Source organism: Lactuca virosa, chromosome 9, assembly GCF_052849685.1.
Source record: "Lactuca virosa cultivar CGN04683 chromosome 9, Lactuca_virosa_CGN04683_v6, whole genome shotgun sequence".
Classification (NCBI taxonomy): domain Eukaryota; kingdom Viridiplantae; phylum Streptophyta; class Magnoliopsida; order Asterales; family Asteraceae; genus Lactuca; species Lactuca virosa.
In genome coordinates, this window is record NC_136434.1 from 3177965 (window position 1) to 3201279 (window position 23315).

The 23315-nt window shown below is 33.9% G+C and overlaps 1 protein-coding gene across 1 annotated transcript; it reads right to left on the reverse strand.

Annotated features, from left to right (window-relative positions):
• Positions 1-285: 285 nt before the first annotated feature.
• LOC145137053 (histone-lysine N-methyltransferase EZA1-like) lies at positions 286-19416 on the reverse strand. The gene is made up of 17 exons (XM_079071199.1): positions 19318-19416; positions 18592-18675; positions 18035-18348; positions 17723-17887; positions 17266-17350; positions 16968-17126; positions 16779-16826; positions 16585-16659; positions 2333-2438; positions 1837-1918; positions 1592-1697; positions 1193-1410; positions 899-1030; positions 707-800; positions 589-636; positions 352-509; positions 286-292 (listed from the first exon to the last, which is right to left on the reverse strand). Exons 1-17 carry the CDS (start codon positions 19351-19353, stop codon positions 286-288), a joined length of 1917 nt encoding a protein of 638 aa, XP_078927325.1. The 5' UTR covers positions 19354-19416.
• Between the last annotated feature and the right edge of the window lie 3899 nt (positions 19417-23315).

Consider the following 23315-nt stretch of genomic DNA (forward strand, 5'->3'; position numbering starts at 1 on the left):
GGCTCATAACAGTAATCATAGTAGAGCTCTGTTCCAGCTTCAATATGCTCTTTGGCAAATATGCCAACACGATGATCGCCTCCCACCTTTATTATCTGCATGTCAATGTCAATGTCAATGTCAATGTGAATGCTTAGGTTCATTAATTGGACCAAAAGAATTAAGACCAAAACAAAACATATATACCTTTGCATAACAGTTAGGCTTTGATGAGTGGTTGGCAAATTTCAGTTTGTTTCCTTTTCTCATAGCATCAATCACATACTGCATGTGTATAAACAAGTTTCAAAAGCTAATTAATAATATATATATATATATATATATATATATATATATATATATATTACACACACAAAGTCATATGAAAAGGAACTGCTTGCCTCAGCATTCAAATTGAAAAGGAAGGATGAGTTTATACGATCATATAAACTCCCTCGGACATCTGCTTCTTGATGCGAGATCAGTTCACCCGTATACTCTCCAAGATACTCATCTTTGCAGACAGAGTTCTAGGGATATGAAAATTTCAAACAAGTCATTAAATTTGTTATTAATATAGGCAACATGGATGCTTATATTCATCCTTACCTTTAGAAATACACCCCAACCAGCAACATCAGATTTACCCAAAAGGATCTGAACACAATAAGAATAAGTTTAGGCATTAATATTATTATTTATAAAAGAAAAAGCATAGAGCTGTCACCCTTTGCTGCTGCCTTAGAAGGATCCTCATGTTACCACATCGGCCTTGTCCTCTTCTAGGGGCCGAGGGCTCACCTAATGACCCACTACCACAACTGCAATATCAATAATTAATTACACTCAACTATTTTTTAAATATTACTAATTCACAAAAAGATAAACCATGCATGCATATTAGATATTACATTATTACCTCACCCAACAATTTCGGCAAATATCTGGGTCGCATTCACGTGCAGCAGCATAACATGGGCATTGATGGCTTCTGCACCGACTCTTTGTACAGTGGCATCCCTTAAACCGGTTTTTGCAGTTTTTTGAGCACCTAAAAGATGTCTCAGCAAAAGAAACACATGTAAGATGATTTGTGCATATACACACTTTGGTTTAGTTATGCAAATGTGTATGTGTGTGTGTGTGTGATTGATGGATTACTAGACTTGACAAATTCAATAAATGTAAGAAGTACATGCTTAAAGTTGCATACCCGCAATACTTTTCACAAGTAGAATTTTTTTTGCAAGGACATTCCTTTCCACAAATGGACTTGCATTCACATGGAGTATACTGTTTGTTTGATCGGTTCTTTTCATAAGCAATTCGTCTCCATTTTGGTGGATGTCCAGAGGACTTCAAAGAATACTTTATTTTCTTTGCTTTACCCTTACGACCAAGTAATTGCAATCTTGATGCCATTTCTTGACCCTAACACAACATAAATGTTAATGTTGTGAAACAAAGAAAACTAAACAATATTTCATCAATGTATGTCTTTTCTTTCTTTGCTGGTCTAATTCCATTCCATCTTTGGAGGCCTTTTGCTTCCTATGATCTAGTTATAGTGGATAGAAAGAAAAAAACCCAATAGAATGCAGAAAAAAAAAACCTTATGATCTACACCGGTTCTCATATTGTTGCCTCCATCACACATGTAGCTGTATACTTGGGTGCAAGTTTTCAGTCCAGGAAGTAGGTTTCTTGTTATGAGACAACTGTAAGTCATCAAAAGGTTTATAAAAAGTTAGAAAAACAACAATTTAATAACTCGTGTATTAAGAATATATGAATGGCATCAAAACTTGAACCGGATCAGAAAACACTGCTAAATACCAACTACCAAGTTCCTCATACCTGTTTCTACCATATATCTGAAGTCCCTTCAAGTATAGATCTTTCTCAAGAGGTTTCCAAAAGGCTTCTTTCTTACTAATATCTGTTGAAACACACAGAGAGCAAAACTAAATGTATCATCGAAGATAATGGCTTCATTGTTGCTTGTCATCCATGGTTCAATTATGTTTGGTATGCTAATATCCAAAACTTTAGTTTTGTCATATATAATTGTCATATCTCTATTAACTGTTACCGGAATTAACAACATTTTCTGTTTTTTTGGGAATCTTCTTGTATATGATTAGTAATCTGTTTTGTTTTTTTTTCAAGCATCGTGGATGTTTGCTTTTGGACCTTGCATTTTTGTGTATTCACGTTCTTTGTTTTAGTATCATATCATTTTATTAAAATTCATAAACATCACCATACAGTTAAGGTGAACTAGTTAATGCCCCATACACCATACAAGACAACCTGTTACATATATCACTAAGTTAATGTTCTGCAGTATGACCTGGATCAACACCTATTGAGGAGTCCTCAACCGGGCATTTATTTGAAGTTCTTGCATCAATGTTACTTGAGTTAGCTCTTTCTGGATACAACGTTGTAGCTTGTAACTGAAAAATATTATCAATCATCTCAGGGGAATATAACAATAAATGGTAATGAAAGATGATCATCTATTGAGGAATTAGAACAATAAGACATAAATAGTCATCATTTAAGGATTATTATCAAAGCAAATCACATATAACAAATAAATTGACCCTTTAATGGAGCATACTATCACAGTGTAAACACGCACTCCCTACCGGTATGGTCTTATCTAACACCAACCAAACGTCAAATCTTGTAGCTAAACACATCATGACACGATGTTCCATGAGTCAAACAATTGTCATGTAAATATCACGACTGCACAAGTGATCAACAAAAGAGATAACATGATAAAGCCAAATGATATTGCCAATATTCCACACAATAGCCAAATCATAGAAAAGGTGAAAATAGGCTCTAAGTTATAAACAATGTTTTGCACGTAAGCAATGTTGGGTCTTAAGCCAACAAAGAATATTTCTATCGAAAGGCTTGCTAGCGTTTCAACTATTGAACATACTTGGTTGTCTCCATTTATGTACAACCAACCAATATAGGGTCTTTAACACCCTTGCTCTGCCTAAGACCATCATTATTCATTGATAGAAATGTTTATCACCAGAGTGGTATGTTGTATAGTTACATACTCCATCTACATAAGACCTTGTCTCATTTTAGAGAGGACCAAGATAGTGTCTCCTTGTAGAGAGGACAGAGTCTATATGTTTAAGGTATTCACTACTACTAAATGTTGATGGTCGGAGTCATGTCTCTAAGATTACTTCTTCTAGGCCTTCTTAAATTTGACTTTGATAGATTCTTTGGCGTAAGCGTGACACATATCTCAACTGCTATCCATTGCCCTAAATTTTGTTTTGGATGATAGTATAATGTTGAAAATGATGATACATACATCCATACATCCCTTATATATATGACTTGCCCAACTACAATGTTAAGTTGGCATTTTCTCTTCACGTGTGACTTCCATTTTAAATCGAATGTCACCTATGTGTACCGACACGTCTTATCTGATGATACAATATCAAAAAGTTGCATTTGGAGTGTAAACTCTCAAAATTGCACCATTGTTTGATTTAAATGACGAATGTAGGATTCTTAAGTATTGTAAGTTCATATAAGATATTGTAGTTAACAAACACCACGTTCAACTTCTTGTTCTCTAGAAAGTATTTTAGTAAACAACATTTTGTAATCCTATCTTCAATTTATGATCAATAAGTGGATATGTATGATACGAACCTATTAGCCATGTTTTCTTTAGCCACGTTTTCTTTTAATTAGTCAAATAGTAATTGCATTTAATTAGGAGGCTATGATTCTATTATGCATGCATGTTTCTCATTTCTTAGTTAGTTGTAGCTAACATATTTATATCCCATGTAAGTTACGTTTGAAGCAGGAAAAAAAAGCAGAAAATTGTCCCAAGTAATCTTCTTCATCTTAATTTCTTAGGAGATTGGTCATCTCAAATTGACCTCTATCAATTGGTGTTTTCATCATCATCTCAGTGCCTCCAAAAATCGAGTCCGACTCCACCTCCGACAACCCCAAGATCACCCCCGACAAACCCTAATGTCACCCTCAACGATAAATTGCAGGTTTTAATCCACCTCGCAACCGCCACCAACAACAGCCTAGACACCATCACCACTCATCTTGTTGCACAATCCGACACCATGAATAACATTCTCAAACTCCTTACCGCCAACAACAACAACCAGGCACCGCCGCCACCGCCACCACCACCACCTAATGCTCACCCACGCCCACCAAAAATATACCTCCCCAACTTTGACGGATCAAACCCGCTTGACTGGGTGTTCCAAGCGGAAAATTACTTTACCTATTATGCTATCCCACTAAACCAACGACTTGCCCTTTCCGTGTTTTACTTCACTAGTGATGCCCTCAATTGGTACAAACACATGTCCAACAACAACCTCCTTGGCACATGGGCTGAATTTACCCATGCACTTGAAACCCGCTTCGGCCCTTCTACTTACGAGAACCACCAAGCTAAACTTTTTAAGCTCCACCAAGTCTCCATGGTTGCCGCCTGCCAATCGGAATTCGAGAAGATTAGTAATTGTGTTGTTGGTTTACCTCCCCACACATTACGTGATTGTTTCATCTCCGGGCTTCGCCCCGATATTCATGGCCGAACTTGCCCTTCACGGTCCCCAAACTCTCCACCAAACTTATGGCCTTGCGAAGCTAATCGAAGATAAAATCCGTGCTCAACTTCCGTCTTCCGATGATTCCCTCAAGCCCCCCCCCCCCCCCCCCCCAACGAAACCGCCATTATTGCCCACTCATCCACCACCTTCCCCAACACTTCCAATCAAACGATTAAGCCCCACTGAGATGCAGAAACGATGGACCGAAGGTCTTTGCTACAATTGCCCAACAAAATATCAACTAGGTCACCAATGCAACCCACCAAAATTCCTCCTTCTTCAATCCGAAACCGAGCCACCATGGACCTTCAACACATAATACGATCTCCGCCTTGAGGACAAGTCCATTTTTTAGGGCGGGAGTAACTGATACAAACCTATTAGCCATGTTTCTTTAGCCACATTTTCTTTTAATTAGTCCAATAGTAATTATTAGGACACAATTCCATTATGCATGCATGTTTCCATTTCTTAGTTAGTTGTAGCTAGAATATTTATATCCCATGTAAGTTACGTTTGAAGCAGGAAATAAAAGTAGAAAATTGTCCCAAGTAATCTTCTTCATCTCAATTTCTTAGGAGATTGGTCATCTCAAATTGACCTCTATCAATGTACCATTAGGTCGATGGTTGAACACCTTAAAGCTTTGAGTTCTCGTGAGTTTTCTTTCTTCAATTTATTTTACTTCATATTTGTGTGTATCTTGTGTATTGGTTACAAATTTGCATGTTGGTTGGTCATGTTTACTTAGTTTGGGAATTTTTCGACTTTTTCTATAGAAAAATTAAATATCTTCCTACATATCCTCTTACCCATATTAAATGGTGACATGTGTCATACAAGTATATTAAAATATTATTAAATTCATTAAATATGACATATGTCATCATTTAAGATGGGTAGGAGGATATGTAGGAAAAAAATGTAGGAGGATATTTAATTTCTCTTTTCTATATTGTTGTTGGTCTTTATCATGTTTTGCCATTGGCACATTTATTAAAACATAAGGTATCAAAGGTAGGGAGTCATTTGGGTTGTTTTTGTGGTTCTATTCAAATACTTTCTTATTTCTTATAATAATATTTTAGTTGTGTACGCCAAGTGTTTCACTAAATGTTGGTACTTGTACATGCACTCATATAAAATCATATCTTGATTTAAGTTCTTCATTTCAAATTAAAAAATAGATCGAAGTTAGGGAATTCTAGAAATGATAATGGAAGATTAAATAAGGGGGCCATGTTCATTTGGTGGTTTATAACCTAAAAAGAAATCAGGAATGGGCAATCACTATAATGCAATCATCAATAGAAGAAAATGTGATAATATAAATTAGTTCAAAAGCTACGTACAAAGGTATTTGGATGAAGTTGGATAATGTAATACATTAGAAGCCTTTCACATTTATACAAACCATTCTAAATTATAGTAAAAATGAAAGAATAAACCGTTATAAATTATAGTAAAAATGATAGAATACGCATTAAAGAGAACATTAGCCTTAGAAGTATGGAATGAAAGATAAAAAAAAAATGCATGGAGATATTAAAGATTTTAAACACAAAAATCTTATAAGAAAGCACTCGTGTAGCAAAAGGCGGCTTATTATACACAACAATTTACAACTAGTAAAGCAAAAGTTAAGAAATACTAAAAAAGCTACAAAATACTAAAGGAAACATGAAAAATCAAACCTTAAAGTTCAATAAGCATGAAAAATCAAGCTAGTTGTGAATTATTAAGGCTACAAGTATGTGATGGAAAAAATATTGATGAAAAACTAAGGATAAAAGCATGTGATCGTAGGACTATTGATGACAAACTAAGGATGAAAGCATCATAGTAAGATTCCATGACGATAATACAAACTAAAGCATGTTGTGTCAAACTTTCATGAAACCAAAACCAAGTAAGCATGAATAACAAGTAAGTAATGCAATCTAATTCCCTGGAATGAGAAGTGAAACATGATCATTATTCTTCATCCTAAAGCAATAAGCACTCTAAAAAATGTTAGAACATCCAAAAACATCAAGGAGGAACTTGGAAATAGCAAATAAAGGTAAGCTTTTGAAAATCCTAGCTTAACATATTTTTAAGCAGTTTTCATATTTATATATCCTTATAGGAGAGAATGAAAAAAGTAAATAAGGTTAAGGGTACAAATAGATGATGATCAAGCTTTTTAAAAATGAATTTCAAATTTCCAACAAGTCTATGCCTTTTGTTAGTAGAATTGCACAAGTCTCATATCATCAACATCAACATGAAATTTTCAAATGTTATTCTTAGCCTTTCATCTATATAAATCTTGTACATATGTGTTATATAAATGTTTCATACATGAAATATTTAAATGATTTATTGGCTTGTTTACCTTAGAAAAAATGATGTTGCATTTATACAGATAATACCTTCTATTTTATTATATTTCATGATATTGGCATGTGTTTTATGCATATTCCATAAAGTTTATTAAGCATGCATAGTTTAAACATTAAATACCTAACATATAATATATGGGAAGAAGGAATATTTTGAAAACAAACCTTGTGTGAAAACCCTTATGTTTGACATACTTATATGTTGCAATGAGATCTTAAAATGAATTTTTATGCATGTGATAAAAAAAGGATGTAATATTCTCATTCATGCACTAAATTGACATGTCTTATGAATAATTTTTATCCATACCATACTACTAAGCTTAATCTTAGTTATTTTCATAGTTGTGGACGTCTAGTATTTGTCTATAAATGACATGAAAAATAGGAGCCCCATGAAAATAAAGACATATTATTTGGTTAAAATGATGAGGTAAAATGACACGTAAGATAACTAAGACTGATGCTAAACATTTAAAAAACACACAAGAGTAGGTAGTTCAAACATAAGTTATTTTGAATCAAAGTAGAGTTAAGGGTGATACAAGTGATAGAACTTTATGTGCTAGCACACATGCAATCAAGTGACCCAAAAAAAATAATGAAAATGTTTAAATAAAGACCAATTAGGTTGTTTACTTCATGTAGTGAAAAATGAACCATGTTATCTTAATGATGTAATGAATTTAACCAATAGTTTTAAATGGATCGATGTAATGCAAGAGGAAATACATATTTCTTTCTAAGAATCATACATGTAATTTTAATCCTTTATATAAAAGGGTCACACCATTGGATGTAAGTTGTATTAAGGGTGAATTTGATGGAAGGTACAATGCTTGTTTGGGGGTGGAAGAGTTTTCAACTGAACAATATCAAATAGGATCATATATTTTCACCATTTATGAGTCAAACATAAATTAGAATGGATTTGTACTAGTTGGATGTGTAAACTATGTTTCTTCATGGTGATTTGGAATAATAGATATGTATGAAGCAACTCGAAAGATTTGTTTCCCATTAGAAAACCTGATTAGACATATAAACATAAGAAATCACTTGATAGATTTAAGTTATCACCAAGGAAATGCTACACTATATTTTATTTTGTTATATTAACTATTGGATTTAATAGTAGTGTAAAAGATACATGTGTTTATTATCTCATCACATAGAACACATGAATATCTTTACACTTGTATGTTGAAAACATGTTAATATATTTCAAGGATATTTTTGGAGTTTAACAAGTTAAACCATTCATTAAGTTTGAGTTTGAAATAGAAGGACTTTGGGTTGGCAAGGAAGCTTTTGGGTATATAGATAGTTCAAGACAAGAACTAGAGAATCTCAAGCTCACAAAATGGAAAACGTTAAGAAAGTGTTAAGGTGGTTTTCCTTGGATAACAAGAAGGCTATATCTACACCCATTCTAAGAACCCACAATTTAGATACAATTTAGAGATTTGACTTTTAGTCAAATATGAACCAAAAGGGCAAAATGGTCATTTATGAGAAATTTGTATGTTTATGAAGTTGTGACTTCATGAAAATGGCTAAGATAAGTTTAAGTGACTTAGATAAGATTAGATAAGTGAGTCCAATAGAAGAAATACATGAGAAGATGCATTTTAGCCAAAAGGGTAAAATGGGAAATTTTATATTTTTGGGCCAAGTTTGTGAGTTAATAGATTAAGACCTGTATTAAGTCCATAAGAGGTGACTTAATGGAGTTATAGAACTCATCGCCAACTTCGCGTGGAATCGATATGTTAGATAGGTTGAATTGATCAACCTACAACTTGATTATGATGTTGATGAGAGTGTCTACAGGCTTTAATCAAGCTTTGGAAGTGATTTCTATGGTGAAATCAATCCATTGAGAGTTAGCGTTTGAAACCCTAGCTAGTGAGGATTATGATTGATGCATTAGGGATTAGATTGTAATGAATTAGGTAGTATGGGATGCTTAATTCATGTTGGAATAGGTTAAGAGGTTGAAATTTAGAAGATAGAATTATGATCCATTAAGTGGTCATTATGAAAAAAAGAGTCATTAAGCTCTTAATAGGCTAAGGCAAGTTTTAAGAAACTTGATATGCATATGAATAGGCCTTGAGCAAAGAAGATGGATGAAGATGCATCAATCGAAGAATGGAGCCAAGGATAATTAGTTTTCACTAACTAAAAAGGTGAGTTATAGCTCTCACTCTCTCTTTAGATAATGATTGCATATTTTATATATATATATATATATATATATATATATATATATATATATATATATATATATATATATGCACATATACATAGAGTATGCATGGTTGGATGAGAATGGTATTTGTTAAATACTTAAGAGATGGTAAAAAGAGATAAAAATATGATTATATGCATTATAATCATATAAATGAGTATGTAGGTATATGTAGATGATAATGGTATTGTGTAGAATACCTATGTGGATGAGATGAAGATAAAGATTAAGTACTAAATGAGTTAAGTACTAGATGAGTAGTAGAAATGATCTCTTGATGAGATAAAGAGATAGAATGTCCATGTGATAAATGTTATGTAAGGCTATGGTGAGACCATATCATGTGTAAAGGAGATTTTGAGGTAAAGATAAAGAAGAATAGAGCATGAGAAGGATGCGAGATGAGATGATAAGTGGTGAGGATAAAATATGAGCAAAGTATGAGACGAGCCTGAGAAGAGGCTAAGAAAGTGCATGAGATGAGAATGAAAGATTAGAATAAAAAAGTATGTAAAGAGAAAGAATAGCTGGGTAAGCTATAAGAGAAAGAAGAAATTAGATTTATAGAGTATGAAGAAGAAGAGAAAAAAAATGTTAGAATATGTAAAGAAAGAAAGATAAGAAGAAGAGTATGATTACATGAAAACAAATATAATATAACTCACTAGACCCGTGGTCTGATGTATGTAGATTTTCATGGTTTACAAGTTCAGGTGTTAGCCGTTATACGAGAAAAGGTATGAGCACAAGGACTGGTCTAGAAGTAGTTTTATTTTTAGTCTACCTTGTTGTTGTAAAGTATGTTTATGTTTTATTATAAACTCGAATATACCTTGGGATGTAAAGTGTTTTGTTTTTGAAAGTATAAAATTCCACAATTTGTAAAAATAACTCTGATAATCCCTAGATAACTAGATGATTAAAGTTAGGGTCATTAGAATTGGTACCAGAGCCATAGTTTAAGTGGATTAGGTTTGGTATGTCTACACCTAGAATTAAACTGTGGGAGATGAAAAAGAATCAAAGAGTATGAGTTGGTTTTGTGATAAACATGCTATGAGATTTAGGTACATGGCTATAAATATGTGTAGATAAATACCCTATGAGTTAGAGGTTAGTAACTAGACCAACCGCGCTGGTTTGTGTCAAGAATGTCAAGAAGAGAGAAAGAATGGTAATTTTGCGAAATGACATAAGAAATGGGCTCTCTAGTTAAAGAGATGCCAAGTGTATGTAGAAAGAATGATACTATGGTTATCATGAAAGAAATATATGTTATAGATGATGTGTCCTAGTAGATGGACAATAGATAGAGTATGTGTCCCTAAGAAGAAAAGGTAGTGGAGACTTAGAGAGAATGGGGACATAAAGAGATAAATATAGAGATGTGGAGAAAGAGTGACCAGAAAGGGGACATAAAGAGTAGAAAGAGTAAGAGGGTTGGTATGCACAGAGCAAGTCTATCTTAGAAAGACTTGAGGGTCAAAGAGTATACTGCTGAGTACAAGAGTAGATTGGCATTGCTTGAGAGCAAGTAGCAATATAGAAGAGAAAGTCCATTGCTATATGGAAATAGTATGAAATGTGTGGGTAGAGCTTGCATCATGTTGTTCGATGGTGGGGTGATAGCATTGACCAAAGATAATTAGAAGAGAAATGAGATAGATGTGTAGATAGAGAGAAAGTGGTACAACAAGAGTCATGATTGACACTTAAGAGAAAGTTAGTGGGAATGTTCGAGTGTTGCCATGTTAGGAACTAAGGAACATGAGAAGACATGTCTAGACTTTTGTGGAAGTAAGATATAAACTTCTGTGGAAGTATGTAGAGTAAGAGGACACTTTGGTAGTGTGTCTACAAGAGAGAAAAAAGATGAGATGTTGCTCCTAGGGTGAGAAGAGATAGACCCATGAGATTATGTAGATATGTATGTGTATGTAACAGTTTATATTTAAGTAACTGTTAGAGAAAAGAAAGATTGGACCTTATATGTAATAAGGGACAATTAAAAAGAGAGTAAGAGGTTGCATAAAATGGTGGGAAGATAGTGGACTTGTGAGAAGAGTCTAAGGCTAGGTGGAGAATCCCAGAAGAGGATGAGATAACCAAGTATCATATAGAAATGAGAAGTTAGAAACATTAGGAGTGCGTGACTTCCCGATGTAAGAAATGAGTAAGTATATGAAAACACATCTTTTAGATGTATCAAGTATGAAGTAGGTAAGAAGAAGTGTGAAAGTCATAACAGTTGGCTCATGAGCAGTTGAGGGCTAAAGAAGAAGAATACCCAAGAATTTTCATGTTGATAATTTGGGTAGTGAGAAAATAGATATGATAATTGTGAATCGGGTAATGAGGTGGTAATATTCAAACTAGATAGTATGATGTGTATGAAATGTATGTCACTACAGATACATGGTACTTATTGTGATTCAATGGAGTCATGAAGTTACTTGAGGATAAAGTGGTTTGGGATGAGAAGTGCTAACATGGTAAATTGAGAAGAATTTACCACGTAAGAAGTGAGACTTGGAGTCTCGTGAATAACATAAGAGTGTATATGAAGGTTTGGTGTATGAACACAAAACGATTAGTGAATAAAAAGGTCGTGTTTTAATACGACAATTTAGAATGAGTGTTGAAATGATTAGATATAATACTTTACTAAGAACTTAGAAAAACGCTAGAAAAGTGGTGGTGTGGCCACCTGTTGTGGAGTCAGAGTAGTGCAATGGATGCACAGTGGTTTGCAACTTACCTAAGAGTAGATGGTTAAGATGTGTGTTTGTTTGAAACCACACTTGTGAGAAAAAGAAAGAAAAATGTAAGTTTATGCTTATGGTTGAGTAAAGTGGGACAAAAAGATGAAGAATGTTGTTAAGTATGAAATGTGATTGCATAAGAGTATATACAGTAGTAGATGCCCCTTAACATCCATTGTGAGTAGATAGATGAAGAGAGTTTGGTAATTACATTGAGAATGCAAAGAATTGGAAAGTAGATTGCTATTTTGGGTTATGAGGTTAAAGAAGAGAATAACCTTGGAAAAGAACCATTGAGTGAGAAATTGGCTAAGAAAGTTAAGAAAAGATTTCGAGGACGAAATCTCTTAAAGGAGGGGAGATTGTCAGAACCCAAAATTTAGAGAGATTAAACTTTTAGTCAAATATTGACCAAATGGGAAAAATGGTTATTTATGAGAATTTTGTAAATTTATAAAGCTATGATTTTATGAAAATGGATAAGATAAGTTTAAGTCACTTAGATGAGATTAGATAAGTGAGTTCAAGAGAAGAAATGCATGAGAAGATGCATTTTGGCCAAAAGGGTAAAATGGGAAATTTTATGTTTTTGGGCCAAGTTTGTGACTTAATAGATTAAGACCCGTATTAAGTCTATAAGAAGTGACTTAATTGAGTTGTAGAACTCATCCCCACCTTCGCGTGGATATAAATATCATTGGAAACAGGTTTAAGATGAAGAAGATATGCACGTTAGAAGATTGGAAGAAAGTTGTCCCCAAGGTTAGAATAGAATCAGTAATGCAGTTTACAGATCTACAACCACACGACACGGAAAAAGCCTTGCCACAACACGGTGAGGGTGACGAGGTTTCAGAAGAGACTACTCGATCTAAGTGGAAGGCAACGTACTTTCCCGCGACGTGGTATTATGGGGTACCATGCCGCAGTGGCCAAAATAGGTTGTTATGGGAGATAGACACCGGAGGTCGGCTAGTGGTTGACCATGACCAACTTACGCGTACCATGGCGCTGTAGGGACCTCACCGCGACACGGTTTCGAGGTCAGAACACGAGTTTAATAGAGTTAAGAGCTCATTCCGATCATTCTTCTTGGGATATCTATTGGGAGCAAAGAGGTGGCAATTTTGATGCCAAAATCATGCTAAGAGAAGCTAGAAACGGAGCCTAACATGGATTGTCATCCTCTTTCCATTAAGGTAAGATTTCTCCAATTAGATTGGTTGAATTGATCAACCTATAGATTGATTATGATGTTGATGAGAGTGTCTACAAGCTTTAATCAGGCTTTGGAAGTGATTTCCATGGTGAAATCAATCCATTAAGAGTTAGGGTTTGAAACCCTAACTAGTGAGGATTATGATTGATGCATTAGGGATTAAATTGTAATGAATTAGGTAGTATGAGATGCTTAATTCATTGATTGAAATATGTTAAGAGGTAGAAATTTAGAAGATAGAATTATGATCCATTGAGTGGTCATTATGACAAAAATGCCATTAAGCTCTTAATAGGCCATGACAAGTTTTATGAAACTTGATATGTGTTTAAATAAGCCTTGAGCAAAGAAAATGGATCAAGATACATCAATCGAAGAATGGATCCAAGGGTAGTTTGTTTTCACTAACTAACGAGATGAGTTCCAACTCTTACTCTCTCTAGCCATTATATATATATATATATATATATATATATATATATAGTTTTAGATGAAGATATATTATGAATATACGTCTAAAATCATGTAACGGAGCATGTACGTATATTTAGAGTATGTATGGGATATACGTTTAAAATCATGTATTAGAGCTTGTACGTTTACCTAGAGTATCCATGGTTGCATGAGAATGATATTTATTAAATACCTAAGAGATGATAAAAAGAGATATAATATGACTATATGCATTATAATCATATAAATAAGTATGTAGGTATGTGTAGATGCTAATGTTATTGTGTAGAATACCTATGTGTATGAGATGAAGATAAAGAATAAGTACTCAATGAGTTAAGTATTAGATGAGTTGTAGAAATGATGTGTATGAGATGAAGATAGATATTAAGTCCTTAATGAGTTAAGTACTAGATGAGTAGTAAAAATGATCTCTTTATTTGATAAAGAGATAGAATGTCCATGTGACAAATGTTTCGTAAGCCTATGGTGAGACCATAACATGTGTAAAGGAGATTTTGAGGTAAAGACAGTTTGAAAAACTAACTTTAGGTATTGTTTCTTGCTTAGTTCGAGCCAATGCTTAGGGTGGCCGGAGTAGCTCAGGTTAGGAGCTTTTGGGATGGCGGTACTAACGGTACCTCCAGGAGCATTACCTCGAGAATGAGCAGGTTAAGTCTTTGGCCTTTCATGTGGGTTGGAAGAACCACTTTCATCTCCATCTCTCTCTCTCTCTCTCTCTCTCTCTCCCCCCCCCCTCTATCTCCCTCTCTCTCTCTCTCTCGTACCATAGATTTAAGAGCTTGTATCATATATATTGTTTTGTATATTTTTAATTGAGTAAGTTGGAAAAGATGCTATTTCTATGTTAAGTATTCAGCTACATCGGCATATGAGTTTTTCTCAGTTCGTCATGAAGCATATTGGCCTTAGATAACTATCCGAGAAATGCTTCCAAATATTGATTTAAAACGAAACGAAAAATGTTGTCCTCGCTCGACAAGACTACGAAATGGAATGGATATCAAAGAAGAAAAAAAACTAATCTTTGTGAAATTTGTAGACATCACGATCATTATTAGAAGACATGTTCATCCAGACCTAGACAAATGCGTGTTGATCCATAATGGTATAAGATTTGTTTAAGTTTTTGGTATTATATTTTAAATTTGTCTAGTTTATATTCATGATGTTCAAGTTTTATGTATTTTAGGCTGCTCTTACTCGATATATGTTAAGGATGTTTGATTATGCAAGATCTGTTAATGTTTTATTTTGTTTTATTTTATTTGTAGCTGTTAGTATTTACGTTAGTCAATTTATGCTATTATTTTTTAACATTATAAAGTTATATGTTAAATGTTGTTTTTGTAAAATAATAAATTATAACTTTTCGAAATACGACATTTAATATAAATAATTTTATAAAAAATAGAGTGACCTATGGACCTAGTCTCGTTCTTTTCGATCATTAAATTAGTCCGTATGCTATTTTTTTATGTAATATATTTTTTACACTATGTAGAATGCTACTTTCAGTATTTCATATGTAATATAAATTTCTAAAAGAAAGAAAATTTTATGTTGTATTAAAATAAAAAAGTTTATATGCTAGCTTTATTTTGTAATATAAATATTTTGAAGTTAAAGATTGAAAAAATATTTTATTTACGCACTAAAAAAATAAATCACTATATTTTAGTAATTAAATTAGAAACTACTATGAATTGGTAAATATATTTTAAAACGACTATGGATGGGTACAAACTCATCAAATTGTTAGTGGAACCACCTTAAATCAAATTGGTCTCTTGATTTGTCATGCAGTATATCTGTGTGTTTCTTGTGTATTAGTTTAGACATTTGTACATCGGTTGATAGAGTTTACTTAGGTTGAGCATTTCAAGTTTTATCCGTGGTGTTGGTCTTGATCACGATTTGAGAAGAATGGGACATGTGATATCCGTAAATCATAACAGATTCGATCTACTAATTCCTGGTATTTGATTCATGACACCATTTTTAAACTAGTCTATCATAATAATAGCCATCTTATCCCTCAACTTAGCTTCCCCTACATACCATAGGCTTAAAGGTCTCAACAGATTCAATCAACAACCCTATGTTCCATTATATATGTTGCCATTAGTAATTCTTCAATGAGCTCGATCACTTGCCCCACCCATTCATTCAAGTGCTCAAAACGTTGCTCATTTCTCACCACCTTTTAGGCATTGTTTTCATATGAATACACAAATGCAATGCATTTTGTCACAGGTCTTCATGTCACCTTTATCGATAGAAAATGTTACATATTAACTAATTAATGTTGACACATCATGTATTCTTCAAGTCCCTTGGCTGATCAAGTGAAGAAACAAGGAATGGAGACACAAAATTGCATCAGAAGAGGCAGCATGCATGGAACAAAAAAGATGCCTTTACAGCTGTATGACTTAGATGGACCTAATTTAAAGCATACAAGAGCAAGATGCAGGAATGGTGACATGCTGGAATGAACTCGAAGTAAAATTAGTAGAATCTGACTTCAAACGGACCAAATTAATATAATCGACTTGCTAATTAACTTTCTAAGCTGAATGTACTCATCTTCAGCAACCCTAATCATGAAATAAGATTAACTGACCTATTGTAGCAATATTAATCACAGAGATGCCAAACCTGGTCCAACTTAATACCATATTAATCCTGAAATAGTGGATCAATTCTGCTATATATAGTATCTTTAATTTTCTCCCCAGTGCATGATTACGTGCTTGATGCAATTGCAAACAAATTAGAGGAATCAAGAGATCGAAGGTGATTCTGCCTTCAATTATGTACAATAAAAATAAGAAAAGTAAACAGTAAACATACAAATAGGATTTCATACCAGCCGATAACACTGATCACTACAAGGTTCTTCGTCTTCCTGAGACTCATCAGGGGTGTACTGTTGTGGTTGCAACTGGCAATAATTAAAGCAAATGAAAATACATGCATCAGTTATGCAGGTTGTAGCATATATATATATGTCTGCTAGATGTAAAAAGGTTGCAGTACTTTTGGAAGGGCAAAAATGCTTACAGGAGTGATAATGGGCTGGGAATTGCCGTGGAGATTACAGTCAAATACCTGTGAATTTAAGTAAAGAGAGTGAGGAGTATACAATTCATCAACCAAATATATATATATATATATATATATATATATATATATATATATAATAAGACAGATATGAAACAAATTAAAAAGCTAATTAACAAGCACAAGTACCAGACAAAATCGACAAAAGAGAGCATCAATAGAATCTAAAGCAGTAGTTAGACTTTTCTCCAAAAACACACTCATGGTGTGCTCAACCTCCGTTGCTGCAGATACATTAATTTGGTTTAGAGTTTCTTCATCCTTCTCCTTCAGCATGTTATACACCTCCTGTATCATATATATAAAACAAAGACATCCAATAATAATGAAGAATTAATATTTCAGTTCAAATTATATAAGAAATGTAGTAAAAAGTAGAAGTTGAAAAAAAGGAAATTGAAAGATAATATTGGTGCAACTTAATTACATTGATTTCAGAAGTAGTTCCACCAATGAAATTTTTCAGTATTGTAACTACTTCCTCGCTTAGTTCATATTCCTGGCAAACCATCCTGCAAAAATTAACAGGTAGCACTCAAGTAAGTAATTAGAAGCGTGCAATTAGTAGTTTCTTTTCCAACTGTTACCAACTTTATAATTAACTTGTGCAACGTAACAAATGTAGAGCAAACAACAGCACAAGGACAAATATATATATATATATATATATATATATATATATATATGGGACAAATTAAGGATTTGCTTGATCGATACGTACTGATATGTAATCATGAATGGTTGCAATTTTATGGGACAAATTAAACGACTAATTTTTGCACCGATAACTATATATAAAACCAATGTTAAACCTATATAAATGCCATCCGTGTAGTTATTGGATCAAATATGATTCTACTATTACACAGTTGAGAGGTTTTAACCTTATAATTTCTTTTTCGGCCTCAGAAAATTCATGTGGCTGATCTTCAGCTTGTTCAGCAAGCGCTTCTGCAGTATCATTGTAAATAGTAGCCTCACCCCCAATCTGATCATAGTAGTTACATCGCTTCCCTATGACTGATTGATCTTCAGTCATTCTCTCATTTCTGTAAGGCATATATGCCAAAAGAATTCATAAACAATAACTAATAGAATGAAAATCATCAATGCTCACGCATACAGATTAATGAAAAGAGCAATGATATGATATTGATATGCATATATGGGTAATTAAAAGGATCACATGTACATGCCTGGTCAAAAATGTCCAAGTAGTGTAAGGTGGTATTTTATGAATGACCACCGGAAGCTTGGAAGTTACATGAATAGTAGCTACATCATCTTGAGTAGTACTGGTGTTGTTATCTCTGTCGCACATAATTAATCCTTGACCTTTTCCAGGTACTAAGCAGAGAGGATTTTTAATCCTTTTGGAAAGCATTGTGCCAGCTAAGCTGCTGCGATTGCCATCAATATCATCATCTTCAGTAGCACTTCTGGAAGTAGCTAATGACAAAAGCTGCGCCGCATCGCTTTCTACTCTCCTTTTGTTCCTCATGACTTTTTCCTGTGTAAATATAGGACAGGTAACTGATGCTTACTCTCACACATTCCACCCATAAATTTGTAATATATAATATATTAGTTATTTCTCATTTTATCATACATAAATATATATAGCATGTCCCCTTCCTGCAGTTGAAGTAGTTAAAAGAACAGCATATATATACATCTAACATTCAGATGACTGAAGAACAACGTACATACAGCAAAGCAAAGTACTTCAAATTAAGAACAAGGATCGACTCACTTTAACAAAACCAACCCTTTCTGCTTGAATACGCTTTTTCAGTTTATTTATTTTGTATGTTACGTCATCCACCAACCCCTCTCCCTGCAACAGAAGAGAATGATAAGTCACATGGATGGCATGTTAATGAATTCATGGAACGCAACAACTAAGCATCGATCACATGATAGAATACAAGTATGATCGATGCCCACATTTCAATGATCAGAACAAAAATGAGAGCGATCTAGCTAAGACATATTAGAAGGGAGATGTTTCCGCAGTAAAATGGAAATTAGTGCAGGAACATCTTCAGCCAAGGCTATTAGCCTATTACAGTTGTAAATCAATTTTCAATAAACAATTCATCAAACGTATATTAATTCCTCCTATTCCGAAATTAGAGACTAGATTTTACTTTCAGAATCTAACCGAAAATTTAACACCAATTTTATAAGTTTGGTAGCTAGAGCTCCCACCTTCAACACGCACCTTCATATATACCTAGACTCAAATGTTTGACACTCGGATAGAGGCCGATCATTAATTAGAATGAAAACACGCACACACACGGCACATTAATAAACATGCGTCAGCTATCATCAAGGAACACAAAAATACATTCTTTCGATGGATGAAAATTGTATAGAATTACGAGCGATCGGTGCATTTCCGAGCACGTAATCAAATGGGTATTGAGAGAATCATGTGTTTGTTTGTATAGAGAGAAAGAGAAAGAGAACAGACCGTAGATGTGGAGGAAAAGGTGGACCTGGAAACCATGATCGCTGCGATGGGAGTTGGGAGAAAAAAGAAGACGGTGATCGAGAGGCTGGGGTGCTGACTGCTGAGTAAGGAGTGTTAATTTGTGAATAATGTGTTATATATATATATATATATATATATATATATATATATATATATATATATATATATATATATGGACTACTATGGAGGACGAAGGCTTGCGGGTTATTATTATTTATGAGTCTCACCTGACGCCTGACGCCTGACGGTGTTCATTTGAAGTCTGGACCCTACTTGTAGTTGTCGGCCCACTAAACTCGGCGTTGTGGTCTACTCTTTCGATACAGTCAAGTCATTCTTAACGCATAACGATATAAACGGTTTAGTTTGTTTTTAAATATTTTAAGCTGCTTGGCATGAGAGATGAGACCCACGTCATGCTCACACATCAGCATCAAATCATCAATGGTTCGAACATGAACCATACCGCGTGCCGTGAGGCCAAGAAAGAAGAAAAACAGAAGCCCTCCACATGTTGCCACGAGGTGTTAGGCCTGGGGGCGTTCCGATTGCCTCAACGGCATTGGGTTGTCCACCTCAGCATTGAGAGGCCCATACCGATCAGCCTTAAGACTTAAAAACGTATTTTACGGCGAAACGTTTGTTACCTTTTAGTTTTTGTCTTTTGACAAAAAAAACTCAATTATTATTATTTTTTTAAAAACTTCATTTGGGAGACGAGATTTTAGCTTTTTTTCTTTAATTATTACTATTGTCACAAGATTTTAGCTTTGAGTTTAAATAAAAAGCTTAAAATCTAAAAACTACATCATGTTTAAAAAAAGTTTGAGTTTATTTAATAAATTTCTAGAATTACCTTTAAAAATATATTTATATATTTTTCTTTTTTAAACAATTTTCATTATTGTATTTAAATATTTCAGAATCTTCAAATTATTTTTGCCAAACATTAATATGACAAATACAACTTACAGCCACCAATTAATTTTATCAAACACATCCTTAAGAGACTTAATATTGTGTTTTTTTTTTTACTTCATTTAAAGTTAAAACCATTACATTATTAATTGTTTATCTAAAAAATAGTTATATTTCTAAAAGACTCAATTGCAAAACTGGTCCCTGTGTTTAACTCAAAAATGCTACTTTGGTCCAAAAAGTTTTGGACTAACACAACTGATCCAAAATTTTAATTTTGTTGTGAGTTTGGTCCAAAATATTTTAAAATTAGACTAAACGGTAAAATTGGTCCCTATGGTTTCACAAAAACTTTGGATAGGGTCTAAAAAATTTTCAACTTGCATGAAAGGTCCAAAATAAAGAATTTTTCGTGTTTTAGTCTAAAAAAATTAGAAAGACTATTTTTCCCTTTTAATTTCTTTTTTATGTTATTTTATATTTATTTTAATACTTTATTAACTAAAAATTAAAAACAAAAAGTTAGGCCCACCAACCAACCCCCACCGTACCATCCCTTCTCTCTTTATCTCTATTTCTCTCCAACCTAACCCACCAGGTGCCTCTTCAGTCTTCATCTTCAAAAATCTCTCCAACGAGACCATCTTCCGCCTCTATCCAAGCCTCCACCGGCGACAACAACTCAATATCCGATTCCTTAGACACCCATTTGCTTCCAATAGATCTCTTATCGACAATTTCTCCGATCGACAACAGTTCAATATCCGATTTCTCTGATCGTTGCCATGATTACTGGAAGCTTTGTGATGAATGATGATTTCTTTTGCTCAATTGGGTACGAACGCTTCAGATATGTTCGTCAGTAGAACGAAGGTGGCGGAAGGAGAACTTCATCGGTGAAGTTGGTCAGGTCCGACGAAGGTATACAAACACAGATATGTGATATTCCCCACTGCTACCTGTGATCTTCTTCCCTTTACCAGATGAACAAAAAACCCATCAAACTCCCTCTCAACATCACTCAGTCGTAGGCAAGAAAAAGGAAAGCCAAAAACTTTGAACTTTATCAAGAAGACACATCACTAGAGAGGTTAGATTGATTAGAAATTGGTGTATTCTTAGGTATTAGTGTATCTGTCATGTGGTTTTTAGGATGTGATTAAATTTTGTCAGGCTATATAAGGTTAATCTGTAGATTCGGGTACATATGATTCTGTGAAAAGGGTTTGGACGAATTTGTAATTGGTAACATTATGTTTAAACTGGTGATTTCAATAAGGTTTGATAGAAATTTGGTGTAAATTTCCAGATAGGGGTTTCTTATTTCGGTAAGATGAAAGGTTGTGGTGATGGTTCTGAATATAGTTATGTTGCTAGAAACTTTGAGTTGTCTACATGCAAGTGGTGAGGGGGTGTTTCAAATTTAAGTGTGTTTATGTATGTATAGTTTCAGTTGTAGGTCCAGGAGGAGAGAGAGAGAGACAGATGTTTTTTTATTGGTGGGGTAGGGCTGTGATGGAGGTAAGGGTGGGTTGATTATTCATTCAGAATTATTTAAATACTTAAAAAATATAAAAATAATATAAAAAGAGATTAAAAAGGGTAAAATGGTCCTTTCAAGTCTTTTAAGGACTAAAATCACATGAATTATCTGATTTTGGACTTTTTATTCAAGTGGAAAGTTTTTGGATCCCATCCAAAGTTTTTTGAATACCACAAGAACCAATCTTGCAGTTTTGTCTTAAAATTATTTAAAATGGCAGATTTGCCCTTGGTATTTTTTTCCCATTTTTTTTTATTAATTTAATATTTTTCTGACTAAAAGTAAAACAAAAAAAAAATATATATAACCCTACCCTACCCTTACTCCCTTCCCCAGCTCCCCTTTTCTCTATCTCTCTCTCTCTCTCTCTCTCTCTATATATATATATATATATATATATATATATATATATATATATATATATATATATATATATATATATATATATATATATATATATATCTTCATCAGAAAATACCCCTTGTCGAAAAATATGAACTCAGATATAAAAACCATTATAGCTCGTATCTCATTTTAGGAAGAGTGGTGGCAGCGGTGACGACTTCGAGTTACGAGTTTATCTCTCATTCTCCGACGATGTCTAGCCACAAACGTCGGAGTTCAGCAGCCTTGTCGTCTTTGTTCATTAAGTTGATATGGACTCTGGTGGTTTTGGAAACCTGAGCCATAGACGGAGGCAACGACCCTAGCCAAACCCTTCTCCCCGGTGACGAACATATATGGTATACATAAACTAGGTCTGAACTTTGTTGGGTATACGCACACACTAGATCTCCTTCTCCAGTGAGGTTTCCATCGTTTTCAAAAAAACTAGCGACGCCGCTCTTCTAATTTTTAGAAACCCTACCTTTTTAGATCTGTTGTCACCCTCTTTCTCTATCTTCTTCTCGTCGGATGACCACCAAATCTGATTTATGTGTTTGGTCTTGTTTATCAGATTTCTAGTTATGTATATCAGATCTTGAATAGATGTATGTGTTTGGTCTCATCTGTGTTTAATCATTTCTTGGTTCATCAGAGTATATGTGTACTATAAATCAAGTTCATGTTTGTGTTCTTGTATATAAGATTTATGGGTTTTGTGTGTGTTCTTGTATGTTAGATTTCTAATTTTTTTTGTCTGTGTGTTCATCTGGAGAGAAAAAGAGAAAGAGAAAGAGAGAGCGAGAGAGAGAGAGAGAGAGAGTTGTGTGTATACGTGTCGTGTTTGTCGGAGCTAGGTAAACTTTATGATGACTGAAGTTTTCGGCGATTAAGGTTACAAAGGAAGCATAAGTGACAGTTGGTGGTGGCGGCGACGATGTTGACCGGTGGTGGTGGTCTTTTGCATTGTAAGAGAGAGATGGGGTGGGGTAGGGGTAATATTTTATTTATTTTTTCTTATATATATAGATATAAAAAAGGTGGGATGAGATTTTTATTTTTGATTTTTTATAAATACATAATTAAAAAAGAAAAAGAGAAAAAAAATAGAAAATGAAAATACAAAGGGCAA